Source organism: Nematolebias whitei, chromosome 9 (genome assembly GCF_014905685.2).
Source record: "Nematolebias whitei isolate Nwh7 chromosome 9, NemWhi1, whole genome shotgun sequence".
Taxonomy (NCBI): domain Eukaryota; kingdom Metazoa; phylum Chordata; class Actinopteri; order Cyprinodontiformes; family Rivulidae; genus Nematolebias; species Nematolebias whitei.
Window position 1 is genome coordinate 42,539,534 of NC_056506.1, and position 11,369 is coordinate 42,550,902.

Here is an 11,369-nt window from a genome sequence, read left to right on the forward strand (position 1 = left end):
TGTAAATGTATAAATATGTATATATTTAAGTTAAATAATATAGTAAACTTTTGTCCTCTCTCAAAATTTTAGTTTAGGTTGTTATTGAGTGTCTACAAAAATGGTAATAATCACAAAAATATAAACACTTTATTTCAAATTGTCTTAAATTCAGATTTTTATGGCTTGCAAGTCGTTTCATCTTGACAGTTTTGGCCTACGTATGAAAGGTTCGGACTCCCCTGTCTTAACTTTGTGTTTTATTGAATTATACGTGAATGAAAACGCACAAAGCCTCACACATGTCAAAGCTTACAGACACAGCAGTCTTTGTGCAGTACATGTGGAGCAGTAACACACGCATGCGACCCCTCACACTGCTGAGCCCCGTCGCGCTGCCTCTTCTCTGATCAACCCTCAAACACAGAGCAGCGGAAAAGGCGAGTTTCCTGCAGGACTAAAAATACTGGCTCCTCTGATCCTGCAAGGGTCCAAGGAGAAGAGAGCGAGAAGGTTTTGGGAGAACACTTACCAATTGGATCTTCTCCGACGTTGCCCTGAGAGCCCGACCCCAGAAATGCAGGTCAATCCCCGGAGATCTGCTGTCCAGAACCTGAGGCATCTGTGGAAACAAAGTCACAAGATGCATCCAAGGAAAATATGAAACAAGAGATCTTTGTTTTTAGCTTTAAAATCTTTTTTTTTTAAGTTAGGTCCTACGGTAAGCTCAGAAACATAAACACATTCAGGCATAAAAACTCCGGTTGAAAGATGTTTTCATTAAGGAAGGGAACTGTTTTGCGCACTTTCTTCCCATGTAACTTACAGGAAAGGGTCCTACTGGACACAACCCTGTCAAACTAGCTAATCTTTATTTTAATGCAGATTAGACTTGACATGCGGCAACAATGGTTGAACCAGTTTCAAGTTTGAGATCAATCGTTCAATATCAAATCACTTTATTGCCCCCGAAGCTCCAAAGGTAGCTTTCTGTTCTTGAGAATCCATCAACAGAAGGTTGATGAAAACGCCTGGTCAGGGCAAACCGCTGAGGGTGAGGAAACACCGCACGCCAAGACAAACACACATGAGATATCCTTCCTCCTGCATTCCTTGTGCCTGCATTTCAATGAACGAAGGAAGGAGGGAGGCGGTACAGTAAAGGGTGGGAAGAGAGAAAAAAGTGAGGGCATGGGAAGGGAGGGTGATGCGAGGCTGATGGAGAGTCAAGAGCTTAATGAGTAGAAAAGTTGTTAAGTCAGAGGTCAGTACAGTAATGGGCTTTGACTTTAACAGGTTCAATGACTCAGATGCTGCTTTTCTAACAACCAAGGTGAGCGTTTGTTTACTTAAATACTAACGATTAACCACCATTAAAGATATAGCATTCCTTAAAGAAATGCATATCACCTACTAGCTTTGACATCAGAGTTTTACTAGAAATCACATTATGATGAAGAACTGAGTTATGGCTGCTTTGATTTCTGCAGTGGCCATCGTGAATTTAAATCACCCCACAAGTTAATTAATTACAGATGTACATCCAATGATTGATTTTCTAAAAGTCTCATTAAATCATGTCCACTGGTTCATGAGATATTTTCCCAACAGGACTCACAAACAAACACACGCACAGGCAAAAATCTAATTTAATAAGCATCATTTGCCTTCGGCTGTGGCTAACAAAATTCAATAAAGCTACATTTGCATATCAAATTAAACAGATAGACTATTATTATCAACACAAGGAATACTAAACAAATGTTGCACTCCTTCACCTGTGCAGCCAGGCACCTTACAACATGATTCACAAGTTTAAAAAAAATGTGTATATACATTATCTTTGTGGATTTAGAAAAAGCGTACGACAGGGTGCCGAGGGAGGAGGTGTGGTTGCATGAGGAACTCTGGAATGGCAGGGAAGTATGTTAGACTGGTACAGGACATGTATGAGGACAGCGGGACAGTGGTGCGATGCGCTGTAAGAGTGACAGATAGCTTCAAGGTGAAGATGGGAGTGCATCAAGGATCTGCTCTGAGCTCCTCCTTGTTGCTCTGATGATGGACCGACTAACAGATGAGGTCAGACAGGAATCCCTGTGGACTATTTGCAGACGACATTATGATCGGTGGTGAGAAGAGGTGGAAGAGAACTTGGAGAGGTGGAGGTGTGCATTTGAAAGAAGAGGAATGAAAGTCAGCCGTAGTAAGACAGAGTACATGCGTGTGAATGAGAAGGAGACAGGTGGAACAGTGAGGTTACAAGGAGCAGAGGTCACAAAGGTGCAGAACCTCAAGGACTTGAGGTCCACTGTCCAGGAAAATGTGGAGTGTGGTAAAGAGGTGAAGAAGAGAGTCCAGGCAGGATGGAGAAAAGTTTCAGGAGTGATTTGCGACCAAAGGGTGTCAGCAAAGGTCAAAGGAAAAGATTACAAGACAGTGGTGAGACGAGCTATGTTGAGTGGTCTGGAGACAGAGACATGGACAAAAAGACAGGACAAAGAATTGGAAGTGGCAGAAATGAAGATGTTGAGGTTCTCCTTAGGACTGACAAGGGTGGATAAGATCAGGAATGAGATCATCAGAGGTACAGCACAGGTTGAACAACTGGGAGATAAAGTTAGAGAGACCAGACTGAGATGGTTTGGACATGATCAGAGGAGGGACAGTGGGTATACTGGTAGAAGGATGTTAGAAATGCAGCTGCCAGGAAAAAGACAGAGGAGATAAGTGGATGCAGTTAGAGAGGACATGGAGGTAGTTGGAATGAGGACAGAGGATGAAGAGGACAGAGTGAGATGGAGGAGGATGACTCGCTGTGGCGACCATTGAAGAGGGAAAAGCCAAAAGAAGAAGAAGAAGATGAACACACATATATTGTTGGTTTCGCGGTTATACATTTATAGTTATTGAATCTTTTCTGTACAATTCTAAAATTAATTAAAATTACTCCACTGGTTCATAAGATATTTGATTAACAGATAAATGCACACACAGAAACATGGGTGAAAGTTTTGTCTGCTTTTTGGTAACATTCAATAATAAACTAATAGTTTCCAATCTATATACATCATTTAAATACATCCAGGTTAGCCCGTGCATCAATTCTAATCAATTTGTCCTTAATAATAAACTATTTATTAAATATTCCCAATACTGTAGGTTGTATGTTTTATTAAAAAAAACTCCAACCAAAGGCCCAACCCTAGTCTGTCTTTAACCCACAAATGGAGGTGAGCGAACTCTTCAGAGCAGCACCCGTTGGCAGAGCGTTCGCACCAGACGCAGCACCTTCTCTTCCAGGATACCTTACATGCAGTTTCTCGGCTAAGCTCATTAGAGAAACAGGTCAAGAAGGATAATGTCGTACGAATTCCCTGAGCCAGTCATGTGACTCACCCTGCATGAACCAGAGCACAGACGAAACTGTGCTGAGGTCTGGAGTCAGCGCTCATTTCTTTAGATTTTACTTTCAGGGAGACAGACTTTCTTCAGATCCCTTAAAGTGGTCTTGATAACCGTACATGAACGGAAACCAGAGCATGCACCAACGCAACGCTCACACAGGATTTAAGATGAAAATGGGAGCCGAAGCAGAAACAGTAGCTCGATTTTGCTCATCCTGTTGCAAGTATGAAAAATTTCAGGAAATATTTCTGTAGCCTTGGAGCTGAACACACTGGCTCCACCCGCCAGCTCACACTTCAACGCACATCCTTTCAGACCGTCTGCATTCTCTCTGCAAATGTTCCGACCTGAAGGAGCCTGACTTGGTTAGTGACAACGAGCGACCTTAAGATGGAGTGGGAGGATAAATGATAGCAGGATACCGAGAAACGTTTAAAAACCCGCTGGCATAAGATTGGGCTCTTCCAGACTTTAAAAAGGTGAAATGGTTTTTAAAAAAATATATTTAAATTGCACTTTAAAAGTGTGCCTGCAAAGAAATGGAAGCTTGGAAGCTGTTCAGACGTCTGACTGAGCAAAATCAGATAAAAACAAAACGCTTCAAACTGCCATCGGCCCTCAGAGGACATTTAAGTAGAAACGTTAAACTTTTAGGCGACATCTTGCTGTAAGAAGTTATTTTACCCACAGTTCATCCAGCTACTGACCAGTTTAAAGATCTTGAAAAAGTCCAGATTGCCATAAAGGATGTCCTCGATCTTTTGCAGCATTTGCTGGCTGAGGGCACACATGGCGTTGCGAACCCCGTGGAGGCCCATCCGACTGGGGAAGATGATGAAACGCTCCAGCAGAGACTGGCTGCACGCTATGTTCTTCAGCTGCAGGTCTGGGACTCCAAACGCAAACTGGACAGCAGACGGAGAAACACAAAGGCAGAGAGTTGTGTGTTTGTAAGAAAAGAAGAGAAATGGCATTTTCTGCTAAACTACAGCGTGAATGAATGCTGAGCGACTCAGCTGAAATTTGTTGGAGAACATGAAACTGAGTTGTTAATTCAAAAACAGCTAAAAACTAAAAAGAGCAAAATGCTACCTAAAAGTAGCTAACACCTACAGGTAACAAAAGCATTCTAACAGCTAACAGTAATAAAAGCAACCTTAAAGCTAAAAGTAACCAAAGGCTAAAAGCTAAAACTATCCAAAGGCTAGCTAATAGCTAAAAGTAACAAAAGGTAACCAAACATCTTAAAGTACCAGTAGCAATAAGCAACCTAACAGCTAACAATAACAAAAGCAACCTTAAAGCTTAAAGTTGCAAAAGCTTACTGAAACATAAAAGTATCAAAAGGCTAGCTAAAAGTAACAAAACACTAGCTTGGGGTTGAAAGTAAAAGCTAAAAGTGACAAAAGAGCTAGCTAGAAACTAAATCTGGTAAAAAAAAAAAAAAAAGAGATAGTTTAAGGCTAAAAGTAGCATAAGAAGTTTTGTAAATTAAGTTAAATATTTTTGAAAAGTACAAAAGGTACAAAACAACAAAAGTCATAGTTCTGAATCAGCATTTACACAAACACACCAGTGTTGATTGTATAAAATAAAAATTCTCAGCTTCCTGACTGAACCGTGGTTTGAGCTTCACCTGTTCCAGACGTATTTTTGCATTTACGAGTTGGTGGACTACAGACTCTGAGAGGCCGGCGTCTCTTAACAGGAAGGCCGTCAAAACTTCGTCATCCTTCATGATGTCCTCAACCTTCAGCCCGCGGCCTGGGCGGAAAAATCATAAACACAGACGGTAAAATATCAGACATGCACAGAATACTGAGCAAACCCATACGAAACAGCTGAGAGGGAAGGGTTCACAGTCAGATAAAACGTGTGTTCACCGAAAAAAATCCAAAGGAATAAGAAAAATGACTGCCTTCAAGATAAAATGAACACAAGTTAATTGCATGAGTTCTGTGCAGATTATAGATCTAAAAACTGACCAGGAGGAAGACTGAAATGCTTTTACCTGCAACTGCAGAGGGGTTGATGCGTAAAGTATCCATAAAGTTAGAGAAGGATGTGATGTCACGCCAAAGCCTGTCAAGCTGCTGAACCTCTGTCTCATCGAACAAGAGCTCTTGGACGTCAGCGTAGAACCGCGCTAGTCTGGGGTCAACCAATAAATAAATAAATAAATAAAACTCTTGCAACTAATCGTTTAAATTTTATAGTGAAGCATCCCAGGTTTGTTCTACTTGTGCTTACACTGAGTTGTTGTAGTTGGACACGACGCCGGGTGACTCTCCCGGGGTTGGATATCTGAAACAGGGGTTGTTGGCGTTGCAAAAGATCCCCTGGATCCAGGGGAGAATCCCCGCCGAAGGCATGGCCTTGTTGGGGAAGTGACCTGAACAAACAGACATCGCATGAGCCGGCCCGTCCAGACTCTTGACCTGACAGAGAGACTTTCCAAAAGGATTATTCTTCCCATGAAAAACAGATGGGAGGATATGCTTCCACAGCTGGGAAGAAAATAGCAATAATAGCTGCTCTTTGGGGTTTATTTCTCACACTCATGTTGTTGGTACAGCGGATTGGCCTTCCTCAGCCACACCAGACCGACGAACAACAATACTGGCCAGAAGATCTCCACCAGGAAGCGGATCTAGACAAACCCATGAGAAAAAGATATATTCAGAGAAACGGGGACAAAAAGGAAACGCGATCCAAGAAAACTGCTACACAAATGAACGAGGCATTATCTGCCGCATCGCATTCTAACGTTTAAAAGTAAAGTTCTCCAGTGGTCTGTTAGTGTTCAGGGTGTGTGTAGTCTATGTGATACGTACGTATACATAGTATACCCATTAAAAAAGCTTGGGAATTACAGTATACCCACTTTAAAGTGCCCAATGATAGATGATGTATCATTGGGCTTGTGTCATTGCCAACACATCTGGAACATTTTACAGACACATGGTTCAACCAGTTTGTTTTATAATTAATATTTCTGTACTTACTACTTGAACATGTTTTGCTTTAATACTGTTTTATAAATTATACGTGTTTTTAATACAAAACCAACTGTTGTACAAAGTTTGTTGTACATTTACTCAAATATATGCATCAGAGAAATCTTGAAATGTTCAATACGCTTAAAAATCAAAATAAATTGAGAATTACGTTGTGCTAACCAGTGTAATTTGGTTTCTAAGCACAGTATAACCAGTACAAAAATGTAGACTACACCACTGGGTCAGAGTGTGTGTAGTGAATGACTCTCAGCCACTACCACACCCAATTTTAGCTCGTATGTTTAAAATTGGCTTTTACAGCCATTTTTGTGTTTGCTAAAGTCTGTTAGCTGTAGCGTTCTTAGAGTTTGAATGCCTCCAAAAAGTTAATCAGTTCTAAATCTATTGGAAAAATTAGATATTTTGCTAACAGACACATGCAACATTCACACAATGGTCACTTTCTGAACTGCTCGTCGTGGTGTTTAGGTGTATTCACAACTTTTACCTTTTGTCTTTTGCGGAGTGTCCAATTTTTCCACAGTAACAGGCGGATTTGAGAGCCTCTCTTCATTTCTCTGCAGCTCAACCCCTGGAGGGGGTCATCAGGCTCCTGCAGGTACACAACCTTACTGGTGATACTTATCAATCACAAATACTGCACATTAGACCAGATCCCATTATCAGTTACCTCACCCATCACCATTTGACCAATTATGTCACTTTGAACCGAAAGTAGACACAATCCTGTATATCACCCATCACCAACTTAAAGTGGACTTTATTTTGAAAATCATGGCTGCTTTAAACAAGGCACAGATCCATTCAGACATACATGTCTGAGAATGAAAAATCAAATTAGGCGACTCGTCCAAAATATTTTAGTTCCCTCTCCCTTTCAGCTCCTGCGCAGCACTTTGTGAGCTCCAGATCAGAACAGAGAAAAGTGAAGCTACAGCAGACAGGATGAAGTGGAAAATCCCATGAAATCAGCGGGGCCTCCTGCAGACCATCGCACATGTTTAAATATAACTCCTGCCAAAACTTGGACATATGACACTTTGTTTCTCTTCATTCGCTGCTTTGCTCTTTGGTGGAAGCAGCTATTTGCTATAAAGCCTAAAATTCAACATTTGTCTATTTGAGCGTTGCGGTTAAATAATGTTATTGTTGTCTTTGATTCAAAACTGATGTGTCCTTAATAGGAAATAAATACCTTTCCCAACATTCTTTGACTTTGAGTACTCGACTACTCTGACGGCAACTTTGAGCTAATTATCTGTAAAACTGACTGATTTACAGCAACGTTTGTATTTTCTAGGGTCATTTGGCTGTGGTGGCCATCTTTAATTGAGTTGTCTCCAAATTAGCTGTAAACGTCCACCCGGTGATAACTTTCTGGCAATTTCAGAAACCATCGGTCCAGTGGTTCATGAGTTATTTTGCTAACAGACAGACACAGTTTACTCCATCACTCAGAATTACTTTCAGAGTTTAATCTAAAGGTTCATCAACTGTTTCATGAGATATTTTGCTAACACTACAAACACACACACAGAAACAAGCAAATATAGAAACTTAAATCTAATTCATTCATTCATTCATCACTTCAGATTTTGAACTCTCCATGTCCATTTTATCAAAGTTTTATCATCTTTCCTAGTTAGTTAGCTTTTAAAAGATGGATTGTATTAAAATCAGCTATTTAGTTTCTATAAAAGTGTTGTTGTTTTTTTTTTCCTGAAGCATGCTCAATAAAAAAACTAACAAAGTTAAATCAGGTCCTCTGTACGAATAAAAAAAAAGTTAAAACATTTCATCTTTTATCCAGAAGACTTCTTCAGTCTGCGGAGCTGCAATAAACTCAGTCTTATAAAAAAACACCTCCTCATAGTGGATCAACCAGTTTGTTGTTGACATCCAGATCTAGCTGTTCACATGACAAAGGAGGACCATCATCCTAACAATTGGTTGTTAGCAACAACCAGTTGTTAGGCTGATGGTCCTGTATTTTTTTTCTTCTTTCGGCTGCTCCCTTCATCAGGGGTCGTCACAGTGAACAAACTCTCGCATGAATCCATCCATCATCTTCCACTTGTTCTGAAGTTGGGTCGCGGGGGCTGCAGCTTGAGCAGCGAAGCCCAAACATCTCTTATTTCCAGCTCTTCAAGGAGGGCTCCAAGACGTTCCCAGGCCAACTGAGAAACGTAGTCTCTCCAGCGTGTCCTGGGTCTTCCCCGGGGTCTCCTCCCAGTCGGACATGCCTAAAGCACCTCCCTAGGGAGGCGCCCAGGAGGCATCCTTACCAGACGCCCGAACCACCTCAACTGTCTCCTCTCGGTGTGGAGGAGCAGCGGTTCTACCCCGAGTCTCTCCCAGATAACTAAACGTCTCACCCTATCTCTAAGGGAGAGTCCAGTTACCCTGTGGAGGAAACATTTCAACCGCCTGTATACAAGATCTCGTTCTTTCGGTCACTACCCAGAGTTCGTGACCATAGGTGCGGGTAGGAACATAGACTGACTGACGTAAACCGAAAGCTTTTTCTTACAGCTCAGCTCTCTCTTCACCACAACTCGCATGAAGACTTGGCAATTGTTTTTACTCCGGATGCCCTTCCTGATGCAGCCACAGAGCACCGAGCTACCACAGCCCTCTGTGTGGAGCAGAGAGCTGCCATCTGGGGCGCCCGGGGGAGCAGAGGGCCTTGGTCAAGGGAGTGTGAAAATACAAAAACATAAAGGCTCAAGGGCCCAGAATGGGGCAAATGAGGTGGAGGCAGGTGCGGGTGCTTCACCATTCCCACCCACGTTTTGATGTTGCCTGTCCAGAGAGTTGACTGTATAACATATAATAATAATGTGTTATGTGTTGTCATCTTTGTATGTTCCCATTGGCTCTCTGCATTTAACCCATCGCACCTGGGATACACACAGGTGGAGAGGTGGGCGGCTATTGGGGGCACCTGGAGAGCAATTGGGGAAAGGGTGTCCTGCTCAGAGACACCACGAGATGTGCAATGACCCGGGTCAGCTGCGCTACCTCTACCCCATCTCGGCCCCCACATTATCTACTAATGCATCTTTTTAAACCTGACCTGTTGCATTCTTCACTTTCTTTAACTTAACATCCTTTAAAGCCACTTTTTCTTCCCCGAAGACATTTTAATGAACAAACGTGCAGCTTTGTTTGTTTCTTCTGCTCTTCTTCATCAGGCAGGAATAGCAACAGTGCGCAGCCATTGTTTACTTCCTTCAGACGTGACCTGATCTTCACCCCTGGCTTGGGTGAAACAACTCTTTTCTTCATAACGGGAGTGAGTCTCCTCAAACCAGTTTCGCTTACTGGCTCAGACCCTGCACAGATGTTCCTGAGCAACGTCCCTACACCCCCGGTGGTCTGTTGGGTGAGAATACAAGGACATAAAGGCAGAATTTTCTCAGAGTAGCTATTAAAACATGAAAACTACAGAATGTTCTTACCCAAATCAGTTAAGAAGATGTAAGCATGTTAATACCTAAATGAAAAATGAATTTTGTACCTGCTCCGTCCTCCAGATGTAATCCAAAAGACAAATTAATTTTGAAGATATTGGGGGGGGGGGGGGGGACAATGACATGTACGCGCAGATGAACATGAAAAGTAATTTCTTCCAGAGTGCCATGACCAACAGATTACCGCAAGCTGGCAGACGGAGAAGGCAGGCACGCAAACACCCATGAGAAAAACAAAAAGAGCAAACTGCGGGACTAAAACAGGAGAGCAAAGGCTGTTATTACACGTCTGAAATCAGCGTGACTCAAACCCAAATTATACACAAGAGGATATCCTTGCACAAGATTGGTCAAATTAATGTTGAAATATTCTGGCAAGCATGTCACATCATGGAAGAGGCTGCTGTGAGATAAAGGCACACCAAAAAAAGCAATATGTTGTTATGACAGCAACTGATACGCACACCTGTCAGCTCCTATAAGATCCACCGAAGAGTCGGGATTACAAATGGAAAAATTAGCTGTTAATTTTGATGCTTACCTTAAATCAAAAGGCATTAAAGTCGAGCAACATCGAGAGAGAAGCAGGCTCACAAAAACAAAAAGCTGAAGTAGTGGAAAACATTAAGCAGTGAAGAGGAGCTTTGAACGACTCGGAGCTGCTCACTCGCTCTGCCTGCAGGTCAGCAGCACTCCTAATCTGATTGCTCTAATCTCTCGGCTCAACATGGGCAGACTGAAATAAAGAAAACAGTCGCCCATTCGAGGTGGAATTAGGTGGATATCTGCAGAAGAAGAAGAGAGGAAGCCTTAGGGGAGGGAAAGACGGGGAGGTGGGCTTCATCACAGCAGCAGCCAATATGTTTGTCAAAAAATACATGAACAAGATTTACCTGCACAGTTGTTTACATCACTCCAGGGGGGAATTTTCAGCTGAGCACCTACAGAATAAATTAGAGTTTGGGCTGAAGTCCCATGGGAGCAGCTAGGACTCAAAAAGGAGAGGGTTTGATTTAGTTTCTGTGTCGTGCAGGTTGGAAACGACGCCGTGCTCAGAGGTGGAGCGGCTGACATGAGGAATTAGGTGAGGAGAACGTGAAGGTTTGATAAACCAGCTGAGGCTGCTGCGCTCGTCTCAGCCAAAAACCGACGCGTTCAGGGGTTAGCTACAGAACAATTCAAAGCTTAGCAAAAACTGGAAGGTGAACAAAATCTGTCAGGATTCAGGGATGAATGTACAAAAAGGCTCTTGCCAGAAAGTTATTTCACTTTAAATTATATATAAATGTAACTTTAGGATGTAGTGTGAATGCTGACTACTAGCTAAAACTGAGTGGCTAAAGCTGAAAGAATACTAGCTAAAAGAAGCAAAACACCAGCTCAAACTAGCAAAACGCTAGTAAAGTAGTGAAGCACTTGCAAAAAGCAGCAAAAGGCTTGCTAAATGTAATAAAATGCTAGCTAAAAATGGAAAAAGCTACCGAAAAGC

The 11,369-nt window shown here is 42.2% G+C and overlaps 1 protein-coding gene across 1 annotated transcript in view; it reads right to left on the bottom strand.

Moving 5' to 3' along the window:
• abca4b (ATP-binding cassette, sub-family A (ABC1), member 4b) overlaps positions 1 to 10,474 on the bottom strand; it is a 56,526-nt gene extending 46,052 nt beyond the window's left edge. The window contains exons 1-8 of the mRNA XM_037682376.1: positions 10,422 to 10,474; positions 6,895 to 6,999; positions 5,944 to 6,037; positions 5,638 to 5,779; positions 5,399 to 5,538; positions 5,024 to 5,151; positions 4,095 to 4,292; positions 512 to 601 (exon numbers count right to left, since the gene is read on the bottom strand). Of these exons, the coding sequence (XP_037538304.1) occupies positions 512 to 601; positions 4,095 to 4,292; positions 5,024 to 5,151; positions 5,399 to 5,538; positions 5,638 to 5,779; positions 5,944 to 6,037; positions 6,895 to 6,960 (858 nt within the window). The 5' untranslated portion in view covers positions 6,961 to 6,999; positions 10,422 to 10,474. The remainder of the gene's footprint in view (positions 1 to 511; positions 602 to 4,094; positions 4,293 to 5,023; positions 5,152 to 5,398; positions 5,539 to 5,637; positions 5,780 to 5,943; positions 6,038 to 6,894; positions 7,000 to 10,421) is intronic.
• Positions 10,475 to 11,369: the final 895 nt, after the last annotated feature.